Below are 25039 nucleotides of genomic sequence, written 5' to 3' on the forward strand. Positions count from 1 at the left end.
AAGTACAATGCCAAATGGCCACTGATTTACATTGAAAAATGCACTGAAAGGCTGTTATAAGAGCTAAGCATATCAATCAACATATCCACAAATGGCAGTGGAAGAGAACAAAGTTTATATTTTGTAACAGATGCCATCTGTGTAAAATGCACTGTAGGTTTCCAACAAGCCTTAACCATGGCCTGGGTAAGCTCAGTATCTTTAGACTACCTTATAGCACAAACGGCTGTATTGGTGTAATGTTTACATTTCATTTCCCCCCAGAAGTTTAGATTACAACGAATAACATATTTCAAGCCAAGCGGGACAGGAGACTTCAGTTATGTCTTAGAACACATTTATTGTACATATTATTTACCCTAAAATAAGGTCTCAGTTTGTCAACTACAAGCAATATTTACACTAACACAAACAAACCCTAAATACACAATCTATTCAGGTCAGGAACATCAAGAGCCTGAGGTTTTGTTACTGTGTGCAAACCTCTGATGGATGTTAAGAAGGAGGTGTTTTGGAAGATGATCAAGAGAGTTGGCCAACATATCCCTGAATGATATGACTGCCTCCAGACAGAGCCTGTGGGAGGGAAAACACATTATAATGTCATTAAATTGTAAACCGCAGGAATATGTTCAAAGCACTGAAACTGTAGACCAGGGGTAGGCAACCTCCGGCACTAGTGCCATGCACGGCACTCAAGGTGTCTTTGCACGGCACTCAAGGCTGCTACAGCCAAACAAGCTCTGGCTTATCAGGAGTCCCAGTGAAACTTCAGATATCTGCTAATACGAAGAGGTGGTGAAGGAAAATCCTCAATTTATACATTGCAGCACATAGAGTAAGTGATCTCAGATCACTTCCTCCCAACACTTGTGAATGGGAATCCACAATGTAGTAGAGCAGCCTGCAGCTGCTGTTGCAGCTCCTGTCCTTGACCTGTACCTGGCCAGCTTGGTCCCCATTGGACCCCAGGGAAGCCATCCACACTGCTAGATTTACACAGAAATGCAGAATAACCCTCCCCTCATACAAATAATACTAACAGCCCACAAACAAACATATATACAATCCGCACAACGATACAAAGCAATTACAGTATGTGACAGACCCCTCTGTCTTGGAACTATGCTCTATTCCGTTGCCTTCGTCTATGTTAACCGCAGCTTAATTGGTGAACGTTGGGAGGTCGCTGTTCGTGTAACTCCCACGTGGCTGTAGCCATTTTAAAGTCCCGAACGGCCAGCGGTGTTCGGCACCCAAACTATGGAACTGAAAACGGACACTATTTTGCACGAACACCGCTGAAGCCGCCGACCTCCCTTCTCTGCCATCCAGCACACGAACGTAGGTCTGTTCGGTACTTTACGGCACGAATAGACGCACCCCAGATAGCCATCCCATGGAGCCCGTTCGTATACCGAAAGACAATGTGAAAGACTTTGGCTCCATGGCGATTGAACTGTATGCATAGGATCTGAGCGGCATTCGGTAATAATGTGCGCTCAGATCCCAGCTATCTGGGGATACGTTGAATGTGGGGATTCTGTTCATGTAATGTAAAGTATTTGATTTTATTGTATTTTTATGTTCAGGTACAAAATGGAGTTTAGCCTCTATCCATGGAGATAATTGGATTACTTCCCAATTATCTCCAAGATAGAGAGGAGGGTTTATCTACATCAAAGGGGAGTGTTTATGCTTGTGCCACTGTGATTGGCTACTGTATCCACATTGTCCCAGTCTTCCATCTGGTCCCCTAGGGGAGTGTCCACCAGCTGGGAGACCTGCATAAATACCGGGCAGGTAGCCCTCAATAAACCAGATCTCTGCTTAACCCTCAATACGGAGCTTGGTCTCGTACTTGGGGGTATTGGATTCGTATGATTTACTCGTTTGGCTGTTTGGCTCATGAAAGATTTCGTATGGTTCCTGTTCGGCTAATTGGAACTGCTGTTAGCTGCTTCTTCATTCGGAAAGGGAACGTCCTCAGCGGTATTAACCCCTCTTATACCAGGGTGTACAGTAACAGTATAAATAACACAAGCAGAATACGGCAGCATACACACCTCAATTTAACAAAAATAGGACCGGCACGCTACGGGACATCTCAATCCTATATCGGCACAGTGCTGCTAAAAGGTTGCCTACCCCTGCTGTAGACAATGCCTTCACCTTGAACACCAGTTCCATTATAATCAAACTGTTCCATAATGTGATTTTAACATTTTTACAATGCACACAGGTATCAGATTCTCTGTCTTCTATGTTAAGTGATCTATGATAATTTGAATGCTTGTAATGAGAAGAAAAAAAAAAAGCTTCAGTGGCAGACAGTATCTTGCTAATGTAACAAACAAAGCATCACAAATTAGAACTGCACCATTGTTTGAACATTGATTAAACGGGTATCAGCATATGTTTGCCACACCTTTTTGCATTACAAGTGAGAAGCAATGTCTCTCAGGTCTACTGTAGCATAAGCAATGCTTCTAATTCAATCAAGTCATATACGAGAACGCAAAACAAAATTTTACCTGACTAGGGATTTGGGTTGAATCGGAAATATTAAAACTTCATTGCTGTGAGCCTGGGTGAAAAAAAGCAGGTTATCAGTGCAGAAAATGTAACATTGCATGAACAATACATTAAAAAAATAAATAAAAAATTAACACTAAAAAATAAACCTTAACCCCTTAAGGACACATGACGTGTGTGACACGTCATGATTCCCTTTTATTCCAGAAGTTTGGTCCTTAAGGGGTTAAAGTCCTACACTAATAGCCAGGCCTTAAAATGTACTTTCCACTGCAAGCCTGGAGGTTCCTTTACACATTCAGGCTTGTGGAAATGTATGATCAGAAGATCAATGTGTGCCTAGGTCACATAGCACAAATAAAATGGGCTTTATTTACCTTAGCTGCACCGTTCATACCAGTGAATAATTCAGTACAGGTTTACTTTACTTACTAAGCAGCAAGTGTTATATCAAATTGCCAAGTTGAAACATTTTCCAGGTTATCTAGTTCCTGCACGGGTAATTTAGATTGAGTTTCAATTTGCCACGAGTTTCTAATAAGTGAATAAACTAGAATAGTGTTTACAGTCACAGGTAACTATTCCTTTTTATAAAAGGTACACTGAGCACCATAACCACTATATTTCTACATTACTGACCTAGGTGGTCATGCTATCCATGTTTGATAGATTTGCATTGCAACTGCTGAACTGTAGTTTCTGCATTATAAGTGCAGCTCAAATGACTATGGGTGCTGTAAAATACCCCAATTTTATCAAAGACCCTCCCCTCCAAATAGTTTAAGAAACGGTGAATAACCACCGTGAGCTACTGTAGTTCACCTTTAAATAAAACAGTTTGACACAGTGTAGCATTAATCAACAATATGTTACATACAACATCAACACGGTCTGGCTCTATAGCTGTTGAAGTGTCACTGTCATTTCAAAATGTTTGTCCACGATTACCTTTACAATGATACTTTATTTTCATCTAAGCAAGCTTAATTTAGTTGGAATTACCAGAAGATCTGCTGATGTTTCATTGTGGAGGCAGCCATATTGGAATTGCCTCCCCCGCTCCCCTGCCCTTCTTTTTATTTGTATTTTAAAGGGCACTCTGCACACCATAACCACCTAATGTCAACAAAATGATTATAGTACCCAGCGTCCACCGGCACCTTCTTAGAACTGTTATTTCTAAAACTGTTTTAGCGAAGTCCCCCAGGTGGCGATCCTGCTTCCTCTCCTTAGGCTGCTAGGCTGAGTGTGTCAGTTAATCATTGACCACCCATGCTGAGTAACGCTTCAGAAATATACTTCCATTTGTGAAGCATTATTATGGGCAGCCAGTGAGAGAGTTTCAGGTGACACTTTCAGTCTATCACTGTTGTTCAAGCAAATGCTTCTGGACCAAGGAAGCTGGACTGGTGCTAGTTGACTCCACTTAAGTGTCAAACTATTCGAAAATGGTTTAACACTTAAAAGGTAAGAAGGTGCTAGTGGACTCCAGGCACCATAACTACTTCACTGACGCAAAGTGGATATGGTGAGCAGTCTTCCTTTATAGCGTTAATAGGTTTTTAAAATATGAATCATATCTATTATGATTTTCTCAACATTTAAAGCCAGGGGGGTTATGCTGCAAGTCACTTTTTCTTAATATTGTTTTAGCAAAAGGAAAGACAGCGCATAGATAGAAGGCTAAAACCATTCAAATGCTTAGTTCAAGATCTATACTTTAAAAAAATAAAAAGTTTAAAACTAAAATCCAGCTTCAAAGCGAATTTGGTTGCACAGTTAATGAGAATTAAGCATTATCTACGTTCTAACTTAATTGTAATTCCAGAAAAAAAAATATTCAAAGATCAATTTGATAAGTTACTGGGCAACAACTTGACCAAAAATAATAATGAGAGCATGGTATGACTTGCTGGAAAGTAATTTACCCATAATAAAAGTTAAAGCCCTAGACTCATGGGGTAAGGATATATCAACCCATAAAGACAGGGAATTATGGTGGGAAAGCTGGACCCAAATAGGAAAGATAACTCACTGCCTCTCACTATAGGAACTTCATTTCAAAGTTGTATACAGATGGCATTTATACCCAGAGACATTACAGAAATTTAAAGCTAAAGAAAACCCTCTGTGCAGGAAATGTAATAAACACCTTGGTAATGTGATACACATGGTGGTCTTGTGAGAAAATCGAAATTACTCCTTAATTTCAGAACTAACGGGCATTATTATCCCAATGTCATCAGAAACTGCTTGATTTCATTTTGGATGAGATAATCTAAGTTTTTCTAATAAAGCCTTGACAATACAGATATTATTAGCTATGAAAATCGTAATAGCAAGGCAATGGAAAAACCAAGGTGAAATAGAATGGTTAAGGATTAAGAATCAGATTTCTCATCAATGCTTACTTCGCAAGACAGAAAATGTTCATACACAAGGAAATATGGGAAACCTGGTTGGCTAAACAAATCTAAGGGAAGTCAAAAGGAAAGAACAAATTGGCTCGCAAGTGAATAATCCTCACAATGCCCTGAAGGAATCTCATTTTGCGAGGGAAGTCTCCATGCCAAGATAATTGTTTATTTTACATGTTTGTCTCTCAGCCCTTGCTGACTTAATTAATAAGGAGAAAGAAAAAGGGAAATAAGCTTCAGCAAGACTGATGTCTTTTTTTTTTGTACATTTATGTATAAAAGTATGTTATATTTAATTTGTATGTGCATAATGTAAAAAAAAAAAAAAAAAAATCAAATGCACTTAGTTGTGTTAGTGCCCAGAGTGCATGAGCGCCACAAACCACCACAGTAGCAGAGAAAGCTGATCAGAGGGTTTAAATGAATTTGGTGCAAATTAAAATGTATTTAGAACAAAAATGTTACCGCTTTTTCATGAGCGAGAAGATTGTTGGCACACCCTCCAAAGACAAAGATTTCACCTTCTTTACTGGCACAGGCTGTATGCCACAACCTGCAAAACAAACACAAAAGGATAACATCCCTCATTTCTGCAGGGTCACAATGTTCAAGTTAAGGGACACTAAGTATCGAAGCAGATTTGTATAGATTATGCCGGTTAACCGTTAAATCACTTTGTTTATGCAGCCTTAATCAAAACATTTTTACAGAGCACAAACAGGGTTGTGCCATTGACTATCAGGCTACTAACAGAGCAGGAGATAAGACATTTTAAATTTCACACTAAGATAAGGGAAGCTCAAAAATGTAGGCTCTTCTTCATCAAGTGTGTACTGAAGGAGTTACTAGGGCAGCATAAACCAAGTGATTTTAAAAGGAACACTATAGTGTCAGGTGCTGGAATGCAGCATAAGGTCCCTAGCCCCCTTTCTCGCGATATTAAGAGTGATTTTACTCACCTTTTCTCCCACACCGCGCTGGTCTCGGCCTGTGGAGACGCTGAACATAGGTGCTCCACACTGTGCAGCACTGATACAGTAAGCACCTCTAGTGGCCATCTGAGTGACTACCACTAGAAGTGCTACCAGGCAGCAATGTAAACATTGCCTCATCTATGAAAAGGCAGGGTTTATAGTAAAATTCCTACAGGAACAGGCTATAGACATTAACCTGTAGTTGTTATGGTGATTATAGTGTTTCTTTAATATCCAAGTTAGAGTTTTTTTTTTTTTTTCCCAAGTTAGCAGTTTTTGCTTATCGTTTGCAATTCTGTTTTTAATTCATAAACAACTATCAGAGCCACTGATATGTGACATTGCCCTTGTACAATGTGTACGTTTTCGTACGTCTATAGGCTGGCAAATGCTTCATGGAAATTGTGGGGCCAAGGATAACTATTGCTGTTAATGGACTGATTGCTTGATCTTTGCATTTTCTGTATGCTAGTTACACTTCCCAGCACCACTCACCTTGGTTTCTCAGAGTGATTGTTCTTGAATGGGAGCCACTCATTTGTAGAGAGGTTGTAAATCCACGCATCACCTGCATTCAGATCAGACAGGTTTCAGTAGGCAAGAATATTTACATTTCAATTGAAACCTTATTGGACAGGACATGCAAAATAGTGCTACAGATTGTTCTAAAAAGCGGATTAAAAGCTAAAGAACTATTTAAGGCCCATAAGAAATAAGCTCTATGTTGTTAACACACCAATTGTGAAAAACGGGATATTGGACTTTATACACTGGTGAGTAGCCATTCTTCTTGCATATATCTTATAGCGCAAGGCTCAAAATTTCCACTCACCCCTAGTGAGTGAAAATGTAACCCTGACAAATAAAAATTTACCCCTAGTGAATGTGAAATAGACCTGGCGGGCTTCAGTGGCCAGGAATTTTAATCAATTTAAAGTTCAATCCCACTTCCTTTAACCCCTTAAGGACCAAACTTCTGGAATAAAAGGGAATCATGACATGTCACACATGTCATGTGTCCTTAAGGGGTTAAGGGACACTACACTACAACACTATGTTATTTCGGTCTCTAGCTAGTTGCAGGCCCCCCGTGATCGTACTGAAATACAAAATTCAATTATTTTTACTCACCTTTAACCCCTTAAGGACCAAACTTCTGGAATAAAAGGGAATCGTGACATATCACACATGTCCTGTGTCCTTAAGGGGTTAATCTAGAGCAGAGTCTCCCTCGGTGCTACCACCCGCCCCTCCTTGCGTGCCTCCAGGATGACAGTCCAATCCAATGCACCTCACAGAGGAGCAGTTTGGACAGTAGGCATATGCGCAGAGCTCATCACAATCAGCCAATCATTCTCTTTTTAGAGAATCATCAAATGCATCTATTCTCTGACAAGTCATGATGGCACTGCGCATGCATGCCTGATGTCATGGAATGCCTGGGTATGAGATCCTGGAAGTAACAATCCCAGCTCTCCTATCCAGAGGGTTAGAAAGCGTGGGTTGAAGCCACGTTTCCAAGCCTTCTAACTGTTAAAAGAAAGCATTTTGGAGACAAAGACAAGGGTGGGTTCTATAGTAGGTACTAGAACACCCTAATTAGATGGAGTTGTTATATTGAGTGCAGTGTTTCTTTAACAAATAAAGGTAACATTAGAGTAAGAGTTGGTGTAGAAGACGGGATTTAAGGTAAGTCTATAGGAAAAGTTTGGTTGGAGTTATGTTGGAAATTCCCCTAGTCTGTATCAGAGGATTTGTTCATTTACAAACTTGTATAGGGATCCTACTGATTAACAGATAAACATATAGACGTGCAAATATTACTGAAATAATAAAATCTGTTTTTTATGAACAACCCAATGGGTATCACATACCAAAATTTCAGTTGCAGCAGCAAATTTGGACAGCTGGACACGATTTGGTGGCTCACTACGAAACATTTACTTTGCACCATGGGCATAGAGATATAAATAAGAAATACTGCAGCTGCATGCTCATCTGGTCGATCCAATAACGCCTAGCATTTAATACATTCTTCAATGATTTTGCTGGTGTAATTGATGAATTATTTTGCTAACCTCAGCACCCCATTTGTTTGGGAGCTAAAGGCTAGCCAAGCATCATGGGAAATGTAGTTTATGCACACACACACATCAGGGGTGCCAAGGTTATCCATGCTTGGTAACTTTATTAAACCTGTGGACCTTGTCACAGACATATTTGTGGATGACAAGTTCTCTTCAATGCTATAACTTTATTAGTACTTTTCAATTAACAGCCAACCAATTCTGGTCCGTTCGTGGTTTATCTTGTGTTTACAGAGAGTGTACAGATTAGGTGACAGAGCAGGCGTTTAACGATGGCGATGGAAATTCCTGACGCTCAACAGAAATAGGTCTGTGCTCTGTTACATTAGTCAATTAAATACGTACATGAAGCTTTTTACAACTCGACAAGATGAACTTCCTTTCAAGGATATATATCTTGAAAAGGTCAAAATGTAGCTCTCTCTTTATTTACTGAAAAGAGAGCCCGGACAAACTAGTTAATCAAACGTGCATATATTTTACGTGAAATTATTTCAGGTGTAGAAGGGAAATTGGCTTAATTTACTCACAGCTGACAATATGCTATTAAGAAATCAATAATCAATAAGTCTATAACACTTTGAAGAGGAACACAAAGGGGTGTCAATTTGACAAGTACCGATCAATCATTTCCGGAGAAACCACTAACACATTTGACATTGTCAAGGCTACTAACATAGTGGAAGACCTAAAGGAGGGAGCAGCTGAATAAAATCAATATATTCCATATAAAATTCTATGTCTGTCATAAAATAATCACTTACTCAGTGGTTGTTTCTCGGTGGTGAACCCCCCAAACAGGAAGAGGCTGTGTGATGAAGCCTGTGTTAAAGAATGCCAGGACCGCCCCACTGGATTCGCACCTTGCGCTATCCTACATCAAGAAATGAGATTATAATACACATCTGTTCGGTTAGCTGATGGCCTAAACAATCCTGAGTGATCTGACCTGGCAGAATAAAGTGTGACAAGATAATCATGAGCTACTTAAAAATGTCTCGGTCAACTTTAAAGGATATTTTGCAGCAGAGGTAAATGAAATCTACCTGAAACTATTTCCCACGGGTACCACCGTGTGCATTATTCAGACCACGTAAGTGTTGTATACACAAGAGTACAACACTAATATCTATAGAGGATCCTGTGAGAGTCTCCATAGATGTTGTCTCGTGATGAACGAGACAATGCCTGATTCTCACATCTGTTGCCAGCGATGGCATTGGGAAGTAATGGTTTAACCATAAGACAAAGTAGTCCCTACTTTATTTTATAATATTTTTTTTTTGAAACTCCAATGCACTCGTTATCAGTATTTTGCAAAGATGTTGTCTTTAGGAAATACTCAAAAATATTATTTTAAGGTGACTGAGACACTTTAACAGATGTGTTATTACAATATGGACCCTAAAGGGGAACTTAAATGAAGTGGAAGTAAAATTTGTTATATATATATATATATATATATATATATATATATATATTTTACCCTGCAATCTCACTGCTCAATTCTCTGCCATTTGAGAGTTAAATCACTTGTTAAGGCACCCATAGCTACATCTCTCAAAAGAGATTCTCACACAGCCTTCCAACACTTCCTTAAAAAGAGATTCATTTTGACTCTTCCTTGTTGCACAGTGTGTTTAATTTACAATTTCTTATCTCCTTCTCTATTAACCACCTGCTAGAGTCTGCAGCAGCCTCCTGTGTGTTTTTACAGAGATTAACTTCTAAGTAAACACATTGTGCTTTAAGATTGGTTTGAAACTGAAACTTTTTTTTTCCCAGGAAGCTGTATGAGTCACAGCAGGGGATCTGTGGCTAGGGCTGCATAAACAGAAACAAAAGTGATTTATAGAGTAGAGAATTAAGCACTGACACTGCTGGGGAATTATCTATACAAAACTGCTTTATTAAGTTAAAATGGTTTTGGTGCTTAGGGTATCCCTTTAGGGCAACATGGAATGTTCTGCTTAATGAGGACTGTTAGGTCTGTCCGGCTCTGCTGTTCTTTAGTGGGTTATTTCATGCTGCAATAAAAACCATAAATCCAAATTGTTAAAATGCCAAAGAATGTAAAGGGTCCTTTTGGAGCTAATAGAATAATCTAATTGTTATTTCAAAATTGGTATTCCAAAATGACAAGTTGGTATGTCCTGAAATAACAGCAATAATTCTCTCCACCAACCAATTGGGAAGAAGTAAAAACACTTACACTTCGTGCCATTCCCACGTATCAAAATTCAGATAATACAGGTCATTAATTCGGGAGTCCTAAAAGGTATAAAAGAAAGACTGTTAGTGCTGGTTTCATGAAAAACGCAAACAGAAGGATCATAACAGAAACCTATAAAAAAAAGTGTACTAACCCTGTACCTGCCACCAAACACATAACCTCTGTTTCCAATGGTGGCGCAAGCATGTGCAGCTCGAGGAGAGGGGCTTTTACCCTGGTGAGGATACAACACATTTGTCAACAGTCTGAGAACGTCACGATTAAGATTAAGAATAAACAATGCTAAGTTACAGATAGAAGTAAAAATAGCTGTGGTTCCAGCAGACATAATTATAGTTTATATTAGCCATCACCTGGATGGATTCCAAAACTCACAAATACAACTGTTTAAAAAAAATAAACAAAAACAAGTATTTACATAATTGGCATGGCATGCCTGAGGTTTAAAACTATCCTCTCACCATAGCCATAATTAAAGTCAAGTTTCAACTCAATGGGGCAAGTTGGCTCAATGGCCCAGGTATATAGAGACATAGCAAAATAATGGAATGCAGTATTGGTCCAAACATAGTTCCCATTAGGAGGCCTTTACAGCCACATCGACATGTCCCCTGCAAAAGTACAAAAGTGAATGGTCCTCTTACGGTGGTTATAGCTCGGCTCCAGGTGAAGTTCTCAAGGCTGAGTATGTGTACATGGTTGTTCCACCCTCTGGGGAGGCTGGCATTCTGCAAAAATACATGATGACATTTTGACTTCTGTCAATATTTACTTTCCCAAAATTCTAGTGTGCCATGCTTCTGCTATACTCCCTATTGCCCAGCCAGACAGGTCTGTGACTCTCAACCATCCCCTGCCAATCAGTTCTGTAATGCACACCTCCTCACTGCCCACCATTTCAGTCAGTCCCACCACTCATACTCGCTTCTTCTCTGCCATTTTCGGTAATGCTCTTCTCCCACCTCCCTGTCGGTTTATCACGCTCTCCTCTTCACATTGTTTCTGCCATGCTCTCTTTCTCTTGCTTGGCTGTTCTCTTGCGCTCACTTCTCTCAGACACGCACAAACAAAAAGATTTACTGGACTGTATCAATCTAATTTATATGCTCCAGATCCGTGGTTCCCAAACCAGTCCTCATGGCCCACCAACAATCCAGGATTTATGCATTTCTCTGTTTTATTCTAATGGGGATACTAACAAAACCTGGACTGTTGGTGGGTCTTGATGACTGGTTTGGGAAACATTGCTCTAGATCAGGGGTTTCCAACCCAGTCCTCAAGTATCCTCTAACAGTCCAGCAATTAAGGATTACCCTGTTGTGTCTAAAGTGTGTTTTTTTTTTTTCTTTCTTTCTAAAAACACCTTTGACACAACTGGTGCTGAACTGTTAGAGGGTTCTTGAGGACTGCTCTAGATTATTTTAGCTCTAGATTATTTTAGGAATGGCTTGATTATTGGGCTACTGAAGATTTGAAATCTGTGAAATAGATTAACTTACTTAGCCAACTACACATTTCACTGCACTCTATAAAGCCAAACCATAGAACATTCAGACACAGACACCGAACAGATCCCTGGAACCATTAAAAGGATTTTCACTTACGGCAAAGGAGGTTTCATCAAATTCGAATGTCCCAACTGAGTCCTCCTGATAATATCCATATCCACCAAAATAGAACAGCCTAGAACACAAACACGTGGACAAGGTCAGACACTATTGATCAAGCTTCACAAAATATGTTGGTAAATGAAAGCATAGAGGATCTGGCTCTTAGTTCCACCCATTTCCTCACCCTTAAACATCTCACCTTTCCAGTTTGTAAGACTTGGCAGTGAACTATAGGAACATTTCCAACAATGTAAATTACATTCACAAAATAAATATTGCAATCAAAGCACAACAAACCGCTCATAAATATAAAATTGGTGATCTTTATAAAGAAACCCTTAAGAAAATCTCCAAGCATAAATGATGGGGTTTCCAGTTAACCTGTCTACTTTAAAAAAAGATAACAATAATGAAAGCAAACATGCTGCTAATATTATATATGTATATATATTTTTTTATAATTCTTTATTTTTGTAGTGCATAAAGATATCACAACGCGCATGTGGTACCCCAACGGCAATCCACATGCTTCTCAGTATCAATACTTGCACAATTTTATATTAATATGATAGGTCAGTTCTGTTTCAAGTAGCTTATGTGTAGGTTTAGTACGTGAAACAAGAAGATGTTAATGCATAGAGATTTGTCAGCTGTTCCTTGTGACTTGTATAAGATTGTACGTTCAGTAAGGGTATACCTGCGTCAGTACAGTAAGGGTAAATAGGAAGGTAGCATGACATCACATATACTGCTATACTATGCCTCATTTTGTGTTTTTAGTGAATTAGCTTTAGAGACGGAGAAGTACGTCGTCACAGCTATAACACGCCTAAGGAGGTATACCCACCAAGTCTGCTTAAAGTCATCGTGGATGCAGGGGACAGCAGTTAACTGAGACACCAAAAACTAGTGTCATGCCTTTTAAAGTGGGATCATATTTTTGTTTTGAAATTCAGAGAAAAGTGTTAAACAGTAAGAATTGTCAGGCTGATCTATGTTCCGCTTGTAAGGGTTAAAAGTAAGTCAAGTGAAATGGGCTTACATGTTAGTAATACACTTTACTTATATTATTTTTCCATAGGCTAAGTCTGCATTCAGTGTAATTCTTTTTTTTTTTTTTTCTCATTCTTTTTTTTTCGTGCAACAAGATGTACAAACACGCCTGTGGTGCCACGACGGCATGCACAGTAAAGCAAAACATCATCATGACAAAGTTCAGTCGCACATTTTGGTAATACAGGGTGTAAGCTTATGGTCAATAACAATAGGTATAGTAAATCGGCAGTCGTAGTATGCCTGTTACTAAGTAATAAGGTAAAATAAAAAAAAAATTAAAAAAAAGAACACTGCTCCAAAAACTATATTGTTGCGTACCATCCTAATATGCGCAGTGACATAAGGGGTGGTCTGAGGGGACACATATATGCCATGCTATGGGTTTTTGGTTCTCTCGCTATTCTGCTTAACTGCTCAATTATCCGACCTACCTTTTATTATACACATAATGCCCAAGCAGGCTGACCCCCTTATGAGAGCATCGTCAGATATGCCATATTAACATAACAGAGTGGCAGCACAGCATGTGGTTCAAAGGCTTGTTTTTATAAGAGTTAGGTATATCATGTAAGGTAATCATACTTGTACGAGCCTGTCAGCAATGATTTATGCCAAAGAGAACGTCATGGGTACAACAGATAGATTTTTGAGATAACTCGGCTCATGCCATGCTATTTAACTCAGGTAAAACCACATGTTGCGCGCCGGTGCCACTTCATCGATGAACACACTTAATGGATATAATTAACAGTAAAATTAAAAAATACAATTATTATTATCGACATCAACAAACATGTTCATTATTTATGGACTAAGGCAGCGCATTGTGATATTTGACCGGCCGAGATGCGTTAATGTCTGGGGGTGATATGTCCATTCAGTGTATTTCTTGGCGGGGATATCTGCCGGTTACAATAGTAACAAGCGGAAATGTGTTGCAGTAGTGAAATACAGGTTAGGTTGTGGCTGAGGGTGATGCTGCACTGAGTAAAATAATGTACCATATCTTGGCTTGTCACCGGTTGCCAATATAAAGGCATCGCTGATTGCTAAGAGAGAGCGTGTAAAGGGTATAACCGTCTGCCACCATAGGACATTTGCAAGGTATCACGTATTGCCTATATAACTCATATAAAAGAAGGTACTGTTTGCCATTATAAAACAAATAAAAGAGAACACTGGATGCTTGTATAAAACATATGGAGAATCCGTATTTGCCAAGATGTGTTAAGGCTATCTCCGATTGCTAACATAGAACATGGTAAGGAAACCTGTTTCGTATGGCCCCAGTCCCTTACGGTTGGCAGAACTTTAACTGTAGCTTAACATTGACATTATTGACCACCTGGGTATCAACGGCTAGGGTATATCAGTAAGTCCTGAGGGGGGCACAGGTACCTCACTCGGGAGCATGTGGCACTGTCAGCCGATGCCCCGGCTTGGCAGGTCTGCATCTGCCCTGGGAGCCGTTAGTTGCTGGCCTCACTTCGACGCCGTGCAGAGTCCCGCATGTCTGGTGTGGATGAAGACATCCATGTAGTCACTTAAGGCTGCAGTGGTGAGGAGGGAGTTCGTCCCTCGGGCTTGTATCAGGGTGAGAGTCTCGTCGCTGCAGGTCCAGATTTGGGCCTCATGTTGAGGTTCTGTCTCGATAGGGCAGGGCCGCGGCGTCTCGGCTGCGGGGATCCTCTCCTGCCCTGAGACTGTGGGAGAGCTGGCGCTCGTAGGCCACGAGCCTGAGAACTTTCTTGGTCCAGGGTCGGCCCTTTCGGGTTGGTGCGGGGAGTCAGATCATGTCGCTGAGGTATTCGTTTTTCCTCTCTCCGCTGGTGTGGCCGGCGCCTCTGGGGTACTCCCCTTCTTGCTCTCAGCCTGGGAAGGCCCGAGATGTGTGTGTTTGATGCAGGATTCTTAGAGTTGCCCTGGAGAGGGCTCCCATTCTGCCGTCCGCCATTGGCTCTTTCCCTCCTGGGTGTCGCTTGACCGGGCATTGCAGGTTGTGAGCGTGCCTGTAGTTTGGCCCAGAAGCGGTCAAAGATTAGTGTGATGGGATCTTTTGCGTGATCTCCGGTGTCCCCTGCATCCAGAGGTCGCTGGTCGGACACTGTCGTGTCGGATTAACCCTCCATCTTGAGCGCCCCCGTCCGCCTGGTACTTATGGAGGTCTTTATGCTTGTCTGTTGGTGCAGGGTTCGGGGTTGCCCACCAGAAGGGGACCGGGATATCCCCCACCGGTCCATAGGGGAGGGGGGCTGCGTGGTTTGCATTCATGTGTTGCAGTTGGAATCCGGCGGGAATGCGGCCGTCCTTCCCCCCCTGCCTCCACTAGGCCTCATTTTACCCCTGCGGTTCTCGGTCGAGTTGGGCACCGGGATGTTCATAGTTGCTTCTCCCGGCAGGTTTGTGTGGAAATCTCAGCAGTTAATCTCTGGTTATTTGCAGAATTTGGGCCTACACTGCAGGAGCTCTTACAATGTGCATCTAGTTAGCTTGCCTGTTCAGCTCCGCCCCAATATTATATATTTTATTGCATTTTCTAAAGTACTGCACTATCATGTGTACTTAAAAACACGGTTATAATAATGTAATTTTTTAACCTACAAAATTTTATCAACTGCAGGCAGATGCCTCCATCAGAAAGAGACAGTTATCCCACAGTGGGTTCTGATGGGATAAGTAGTTTGTTACCAAGAGTAGTTCTAGTCAGTGGGACCAACTGCTCCGCCATAGCATGGCTGCTATCGGTTACAAACCACCCAGTTCACTGGTTACTTAATCAGACTATGGGCAGCTCTCGACAGAAATGTAGTCAATGTATGCAATATTGGACCAGCTCGCTTTCCTGTGAGTGGAGAGAACTCAGCCTAAGTTGTTAATGTAACATACAGATGAGACACAGAAAACATGGACAAAATTGGCACAGGCAACCTTGAATGGTCATTCGCTGCTGACCTGATAACTCTACGGGTCAGGCTTAGAGCTGAAGCAATTTTTACATAGTTAAGCAATTCTAAGCCACTCTTACAGGTTAGAGTAGACTGAGATACTCTATGCATCATCAACCTTGCAACGATACAAAGTTGTGATGGTTCTTTCAGTGATCCTTTAACCTAAACGATGGCACTTTATATTAAAATGCAAGCTGTTTTGGTGCTTATAAAGTTACTTGTGACCAAAATTTAGTACCATCTTTGGCTGCAGTTTCTATTAAAAGGAACACTAATGTGTTAGGAATACAAACCTCTATTCCTAATGCTAGAGTGTCCCTGTCCGTAGTAATACAGGTCCCCCCCCCATGTGTCCTTTAAAAAATAAAAAAATAAATGGTTTAACTCGCCTTATTCCAGCACCGATGCTCCCTCTCCACTGCATACCTATCCTCCTCCTGCAACTTCCAATGCCATGTCCAATCTGATGCTTTTCTATAGGTACTTCCATGACACATGATGGATGCGCCTTTAGTGGCTGTCAGTGTAACAGCCACTGGAGGTGTGTTTAACTCTTCAAGGTAAACACTGCCATTTCTGCAAAACAGCAATGTTTTACCTTGAATGGTTAAATTGACACTGCATCTCAATGCAGACTGCTGAGGGCAACTAAAATTCCAAGCAATTACCTATATGCAGTAGTGCCAGGAAAGCCTCAGCTGGAGACAATCCAAGCAGGCATGCCATAGCAAAGCATTACAGCCTAAAGCACAGATGCATGATTATGGTATTTTAACAGGTGCATGTGAATGTTTATAAGGTTGTTAGTAGACTTGTGCACAAATTATTTTCACCTGAGACAAACAAATCAAATTAGTGTCAATCTACAACTGAACAAATTGTCCAATCCGGGATTTGCGTGATGGATCGATTTGTTCGGGCATAGATTTAACAGGAATTTGATTTGTTGTGCTCAGGTAAGATGGATTTGAGCACACGACTAGTCGCTAGTTAGCATGATCAGTGTTATTCCCATACATCTGCTCTGCTTAATAAGAATTAAAAGTTATCAGATCAAATGTGGTTGATTGCTGAATCTTATGGAGTTATGCCAGAGTTATTCAGTAAAGTCTGATTTTTTTTTTTAATTATTATTAAAGGGACACTGTAGGCACCCAGACCACTTCATCTAATTGAAGTAGTCTGGGTGCTGTGACCCTTTTGCACTTTTTTTATGCTTTACATTGCAGCTCTAAGTCTGTCCTCATAGCAACTAGAGGGCTTCCGGAATCCAAACAGACTTTTGGTCCATTATCTGACGCTGGATAGATTGTCCTATGCTTTTCATTGCTGCACATGCGCATTAGGTCTCCCCAGCCGGATGACGTCGGCAGGGGAGGAGCGTGGGCGGAGCCTGACCCAGAGCCGAGGGACATCAGCGCTGGATTCAGGTAAGTGACTGAAGGGGTTGTAACCCCTTCAGCCCTGCGGGAGGGGGGGCGACCTAGTAACCCTTTAGTGCCAGGAAAACGGCTTTGTTTACCTGGCACTATAGGATCCCTTTAAATGTGAATTTTACATTTTTCACCAAAAAAGACAGACTTAAACGAGTAGAAGAATTAGTGCAATTAAGTTATTTTGCCCTAAGAATTGAAAGTTAATTGTCCATTTCTGCCAATTAACACATTAGAAAATAGCCACTATGAACATACAGAGACAGTGAACCACATCCAATCTTCCTAATCTGTATTACTCACTTGTTTTTGTAAACCCAGACGCCAAGCTTGTCCTTTGGGGATGGGGGAGTTCCTTTGCATTCAACTTTTTCCCACAAGAGATCTCCATCTCTGGGACTCAGATTCAACATGTAGAACTGGAACAGGAACAAATATTAAATTAATGCATGCACAAAAATATATAAACATCTAATTACAATCGTATCATAAACATTAAAGGAATGCACTAGCTTTAGGAATGCAAACATGTTTCTAAAGCTAGAGTGTTGTACCTATTTAGAGTATTAGGGCTCTGCTTAATTAAGCAAATTAAAGAGTAAAAACCTACCTTCTTTTGCCCAGCGCTAGTCTTGCAACTGTCACCACGCCACGCCACCATTGGCTGAGATCATTAATACTGATGAGCTCAGCCAATCCAATACTTCCCCATATAAAAGCACTGGGAGGTTAGTGCGAATGCACGACAGTCGCCATAGTGCCCCAATCAGCATCTCTTCATAGGTGCCAAAGCTCAGTCCTGTAATTTTTGCAGGACTACATCCAGGAAATCTCTCTAGTGGCTGTCTAAGTGACACACCCTAAAGGTGGCATTAGGCACGGCCTTCTTTCAGACTGATTCTGAACGACATTTCCCATAATGCTCAGCAAGCATATGTGCTTACTAAGAATCATTGGAAATTTAGTTCAGCTACATTTGTGGTGGCATTGTACAAATACTATTAGGAGATTCTCACTGGGGATGAGGGATACACTACATTTTATTGGCCTCTATCTACAATACAATATCTAATAAAAACATAACATAACTAGCATTGCTGCCAAGTAATGATGTAAAGTGAACTTGTCCTAGCAGGTTAACTGTAACAGAACTTACACATAGACCATGAATATATAATGTATCAGTATATCTTGATATATTTAAATAAACATGTTGAGAAATAAACTCAGTTTACTGCTGCCATGTCTTCACTTTTGTGGGTGTTACACGATTGTAATATCCACCTCGAGTCTGCCTGTGCAGAAATGTGACTTGCCTTGCTTGGGGACACTTCCTCAAACATGGCAAAGTTCCTCTATGATGGCTTCACTGCCCATTTTCCAGCATCTAAACTGAATGACATCAGTGTAATTCCTATACTACCTGGCCAGCGCTAGCAGTGTCAGTTGGGGAGAAGCCTTGTCAAACAGAGCACATGTGCTGTGGTTGCTTTGATTGTAGAGCAGGAGGACAACCTGTAGGAAGTCTTTCCAGCTCTCCCAATCAGTCAATTGTGTGGCATAAAGGGTATATGCTGAAGAATTGATTGTCAAGCTGGGGAGACAACCTATTTTTAAATAGGTTTTTCTCTCAATCTATACATGTGCAAGTAATTTTGTAATTCAATGTTATTTGTCAGTTATCCCCAATTCATGGTTTAGTGAGTAAACTTATTACATTTATATTATTAATTCTTTTTTTTGTGTTTTCAAGACGTACATACAAAGAAATAGAACACTGCAATATAAGGTAGAAGCATCACAAGTAGGTAGAATAAAGGCATGGTAAGTATCAAATAACACAATTTTGCATAGGACAAGGTCATTAAGTCATTGGTATTCCTTAATATAGGAACAGAGCACCGTCCGTTAGCCAGGCACTTTTAGGGGCATGAAGCCTGGCCTTGACCACATACTTTGTATTGTGAGAATAATTGGTGAGTATACGTTGCATGGAGGCTAGGCATTAAGGAGTACGAAACCATCCAAAAGCAATTTATAGGCTTGTTTATTGATTGTATGTTCTGCATTGCATTCTAACAAATCACATAACAAAAAGATAAAAGACTACTGAGAATGGGCAGAAATGTATTAATAGCGTACCTTTCAGTTAGTAACCACGTATTTCAAAAACATGTTTGGTCTCATGGGCTATTACAGAGAGATCCTTAACCTGCTGCATACCAAACTGATCTCACCCAAAAGGGCCGTCCAATCTGAAATGCTGGCATGAATTGTCGATTCTCCGCAATTCCCGGTTTAGTGAGTAAACTCATCAGATTCACATTTTTTACTTTGTTTTACTTATTGTTTTTCAACTTTATCATATCTAACCCCTTATATGTTTGGCATGACGTTTTAGGTGTTAAACGTACCTGGTTAGTGTTACCATGGGCATGATGCCCACCAAACAAATACAAGACCTTATCTACACACACGGCACAGCTTCCGGACATAGACGGGGGGACATTACCGCCGGTTTTAACCTTCTGCCTGGAATGTCAAATAAAATACATCAACATTTTAAATAAATTCATTAAAAAAATAAATATATCATATTGAAGGAAAATGCACTTGTAATTGTATATGAAGTGTTTTGAATTAAATTGATCATTTCGTTACATCTGAAATCAGATGTTAAAGTATTAATTATCTTAACACTTTGTATACAAATATTAAATAAATCTCAGGTTTGGAATATAAACTGCAGGCACTCACCAAATCCCATTGTCCATGGCATATACCCAAATTTCATCTCTCGGCAGGTAAAAGTCATAGAATTCTGTGGCTGGAGCATTCTGTAAAGTTATATTATTAGTGGAACAGCTCTTAGACATGGGTCTTGATTTAATATGTGTTTCAAATATTTCGACTTTTTTTTTTTTTTTTTTAAATATCCATATGATATATTATATTATATATAAAAATACAAATAATAAAAAAAAAAAAGATTTTAAAAGCCCTGTGCTCAAACTTCCATTACTCCTTGGCGGCAGCAATGACTATAGTACACATCAGCAGCAATACATACAAAAAATATACTTGCACACAATCCCAAATCCCGAAGCACATTTAAATAACTGGAGGTTTTTTAGTATCACTCCAATGGCCATTAAAGTGTAAGCTCACCTGCCACGTCAAGGCAAACCTCTTAGGTGAGTTCTACACTATCAATTCACTGTGCTGTCTTCAGCTTAAAGATAAAATCTTTCTCATCCCTACACACTTATTAACCCTTAATAGGGTACACAAAGGGGTGGACGGCAGTACTGTAACATGGCTGTGTAATACAAACGTACAATATTAAACCCTGCGCTTAAACTCCCACTACTCCTGGGAGGCAGCAACATTTTGTATTTTTGTATTTGCTTTAGTATTACAATTTTTCAGAGAAAAGGCAGAGGTTACATTGCTGCCTAGGAACACCTCTAGTGGCAGTCACTCAGGCGACCACTAGAAGTGCTTACATTCACAGTCTCCATGCTGAACGCTCCCCATAGAGATGCATTGAATCAATGCATCTGTATGAGGAGATGCTAATTGCAGCAGAGCAGGGTTTTTCCGCGCATGTGCAATAGCCCTCAAATGCTTTCCTATGGTCCAAATAGTTGTGGTGGAAATCCTGAAGTTGAAGATTATTTGTCCAATTTAACTTATTTTGCTTAAAATGTATGTAAAGAACTCACATAAAGACTATGATCTACGAAGCCACCTCCAACTTTTGTGTACTTCTCTCACCCATTGCCCCATGTTCACTACCCAGGAGACGTTGTCAGGGAGCCGGAGTGTCCAGGTGCTAGCGGCGGGTGTAACCTATGGTCACCCTGGAACTCCGGTTCAGCCAGGCTCAGCCCATTGTTCAGGTCCTTTCGTACCTCGACTTTCATCACCTTCCCAACTTCCCAGGACAGTGCTTTTTGGAGAGAAGCAACTACACCTTAAACCTAACAAATCACTCCCTGCAACCACCTGGCAGCTCCTCATCCATGCCAGGATAATGCCCCCGGTAATTCACCGAGGTATGGCTCCGACCGCATGGAACTCTTCTCAGTCAACCTTGTTACAACGATTGCTAAAACTTTGAGCCAACGGCATTTGGGCAATACAACATGGATCCGGTGCTATTTTCACAGAATGGGCACTCGGATCATACCGGCCAGGGATGTTTGATATGTGGGGATATGTTAGTGTCTAATGTGTGTTCTGGGGGTATTTTTGTATTACACTCTGTATACAGGAGATAATTAGTTTACCGAGGGCCAACTCACTTATCTTCCAGACACAGAGACACCTGGGCGGGTTTACAATGTTCTGAATAGAGACCCTGTGCTGAGCGTCTGGTTATAAATGTGTGCGCTTTTTCCTAATAAAACCAGTTGTCTCAACTAATGTTTGAGTATATGGGAGATATAATTCACTATTCCATTGCGGGATCTTTGAGACTACGGCTGAGGTACCATGCTGGGTACAGGCACTCCGTTACAATGCAACATTCATGCTGAATTCCCAACAATTCACTAATTATATTTTACTGAACTTATCCCCAGTGGTTGTCACCATCTTCTTTAATTGGCTCCTGGTGGTTCATAGCTAGAAGTCACATTATTGCAGAACACCACTGGGATCTATGATCCACGGTACAATATGTGAGAAGATGCCTGATGGTGGAATCTCTGCCTTCTCTCAACTTAGTCCCTGTTTGTCTAATGATACCTTTTGATTGCGGGATTTTGCAAAATTACAATGCAGTCAGTGGGAGTCTTAAAACTAAAATACTGTTTTCCTTCCCATTTTTTACGCTAACTTTCAACAGGTAAAAAGTGCTGCCCTACAGTTTACTGAGTTCATACGCTGCAGGTGGGCTAAAAATTTAAGGGAAACTAACATTACATATACAGACACCCCCCACACCTTCATTATTTGTTTTGTTGTTTACTCCAGGTTCCCTATCTATTAACGATTGACATGATCTTGCTAATTATCTAAGACCACTGTGGTTTTGGGACTTATTAAGCTCATAACTGTATTATGCTACTACCCTAAAGGAGCTGTACAATAACATTGCCAAACTAATTTGTCACTCTTTTTCTTAAAATGTTGACAGATCTGAAACTGTACTTTTGTCATATGTGCATTTGTTTCGCAACCTGTAATGCTGATATTTGCTGTCAAATGAATAAAGAATAATAATAAATACAAAACATGTATTTCGAATAGTAGAGTTTCTTCCCATCAATTAAGATGTATGAGCCACCTGATCATCTCAGCCTAGCCAATGTTTCTCCAAAGTAAAACATTGTGGGGCCTAATAAAACTGAACAGCAACGTGCACCAAGCATTTCCCCATATAAACGCATGATACAAATACATGTTGTCACAGGCCAGTAGATTGCACAATAGGAATCATCTATGGTGACTGTGTGTTCTTAAGAGTGTCCCTCCTTTATATTGGCTCCGTCACCGTCTGGGGCCTTGGCATAATTGGCAGAGATACCTGGTGGTTACATCCCAGTGGCCATGGAAGGCAAGTTATACTTACCTAAACCTGTCCGTCACAGACTCCTTGAGCTTTGACTGTCAGGAGCCGGTGAGAGTACAACACTATGGAGGTGTATGTGGAGGTCTATGGAGGATCCCACGAGACAGGGGGATCCTTCCTACAAAGATTTTTTTTCCACCAACACAGTAAGTGTGAGTATTTCATAGAGATGTTATCTTTATAAAACACTTATGTTTAAAATGGGATATGTGACAGACTTGCTTTAAAAGCTTTTTATTTCGTAAGCCTTCTATATTTATGGCCCTCCGGTAGCATATTAGCGACACATCCTGCAGTGTAGCACTTTTCAAGTGCAGCCCAAAATCACCATGAAGTGATATGTGTCTCTAGAAAACAAGGTATATCTGGCAACTGTAAGCGCAATATATTTAGGGAGTTGGCTAGACAAAGCGGTAGTTATGACATCCCAGTTAGAATATTTAAAACAGACCCCATCTTTTTTTTTTGTAATGGAAGCCAGGTTAGACAGAGTCCGAAAGTGGCAACAATGTGGCTCCACTGACAATGTTTAAAACAGATCCCATAGATATACCCGTGCCTGAACGACAGGGTGGACTTAGGGAACTGGACAGATACTGAATGCGGTAGTTATGGTGTCCAGCTGGACAGACCCTGAATGCGGTAGTTATGGTGTCCAACTAGACAGACCCTGAATGCGGTAGTTATGGTGTCAATCTGGACAGACCCTGAATGCGGTAGTTATGGTGTCCATCTGGAGAGACACTGAATGCGGTAGTTATGGTGTCCATCTGGAGAGACACTGAATGCGGTAGTTTTAGTATCCATCTGGAGAGACACTGAATGCGGTAGTTTTAGTATCCATCTGGACAGACACTGAATGCGGTAGTTATGGTGTCCGTCTGGACAGACCCTGAATGCGGTAGTTATGGTGTCCAGCTGGACAGACCCTGAATGCGGTAGTTATGGTGTCCAGCTGGACAGACCCTGAATGCGGTAGTTATGGTGTCCAGCTGGACAGACCATGAATGCGGTAGTTATGGTGTCCAGCTGGACAGACCATGAATGCGGTAGTTTTAGTGTCCATCTGGAGAGACACTGAATGCGGTAGTTTTAGTGTCCATCTGGAGAGACACTGAATGCGGTAGTTTTAGTATCCATCTGGAGAGACACTGAATGCGGTAGTTTTAGTATCCATCTGGACAGACACTGAATGCGGTAGTTTTAGTATCCATCTGGACAGACACTGAATGCAGTAGTTTTAGTATCCATCTGGACAGACCCTGAATGCGGTAGTTTTAGTATCCATCTGGACAGACCCTGAATGCGGTAGTTATGGTGTCCGTCTGGACAGACCCTGAATGCGGTAGTTATGGTGTCCAGCTGGACAGACCCTATAGAATGTAAGCTCGTTTGAGCAGGGTCCTCTTCAACCTATTGTTCCTGTAAGTTTATTTGTAATTGTCCTATTTATAGTTAAATCCCCCTCTCATAATATTGTAAAGCGCTACGGAATCTGTTGGCGCTATATAAATGGCAATAATAAATAAAAATAAATAATGCGGTAGTTATGGTGTCCAGCTGGACAGACCCTGTATGCGGTAGTTATGGTGTCCAGCTGGACAGACCCTGAATGCGGTAGTTATGGTGTCCAGCTGGACAGACCCTGAATGCGGTAGTTATGGTGTCCAGCTGGACAGACCCTGAATGCGCTAGTTATGGTGTCCAGCTGGACAGACCCTGAATGCGGTAGTTATGGTGTCCAGCTGGACAGACCCTGAATGCGGTAGTTATGGTGGCCCAGTAATACCATATAACAGTGGGCTAGTGATATTGTTCAGTATGAGCCCAGTAATAACCATTATTATAAGGGCCCGTGTCTCACAAAGGGAGCCAGCTGGGGTTTAGCCCACCATGTCACCTTGTATCCCCCCCAGACAAACATCCTCCTCCCGTCAGTGACAGCTACATGGCCGCTGCGCTCCGCCGGGACACGGTCACTGGCCGCTCCTCCCGGGGAATCCTCCTCCTCCTCCTCCTCCTCGGACTCCGCCTGGGGCTCCTCGTTCCCATCTGCCATCCCTGGGTACTGGCCGCTGTGCTATCAGACTCTGGGACCCATCAGATTGCGTTTCCCACAGCACTCGGCAATCTCCGGAGCTCCGCCCCCTGTGACGCAGACTGAAAGA

At 41.1% G+C, this 25039-nt stretch overlaps 1 protein-coding gene across 1 annotated transcript; it reads right to left on the reverse strand.

The window, feature by feature from the left end:
- Positions 1-320: 320 nt before the first annotated feature.
- Positions 321-25039, reverse strand: KLHDC2 (kelch domain containing 2). Its single transcript, XM_063439804.1, has 13 exons — positions 24772-25039; positions 20051-20130; positions 19708-19825; positions 17597-17712; positions 11851-11929; positions 10891-10974; positions 10380-10460; positions 10226-10284; positions 8778-8887; positions 6422-6494; positions 5418-5505; positions 2535-2587; positions 321-576 (listed from the first exon to the last, which is right to left on the reverse strand). The coding sequence occupies exons 1-13, from the start codon at positions 24928-24930 to the stop codon at positions 450-452; spliced, it is 1227 nt and encodes a 408-aa protein (XP_063295874.1). The 5' UTR covers positions 24931-25039; the 3' UTR covers positions 321-449.

This window comes from Pelobates fuscus, chromosome 13 (assembly GCF_036172605.1).
Source record: "Pelobates fuscus isolate aPelFus1 chromosome 13, aPelFus1.pri, whole genome shotgun sequence".
NCBI lineage: Eukaryota > Metazoa > Chordata > Amphibia > Anura > Pelobatidae > Pelobates > Pelobates fuscus.

Coding starts and splice junctions, on each gene's coding strand:
- KLHDC2 (XM_063439804.1), bottom strand. CDS start 24,930: ATGGCAGATGGGAACGAGGAGCCCCAGGCGGAGTCCGAGGAGGAGGAG. Junction 20,131..24,771: donor TTGTCTGGGGGGGATACAAG/GTGACATGGTGG, acceptor ATAACTTTACAG/AATGCTCCAGCCACAGAATT. Junction 19,826..20,050: donor GCCATGGACAATGGGATTTG/GTGAGTGCCTGC, acceptor TTGACATTCCAG/GCAGAAGGTTAAAACCGGCG.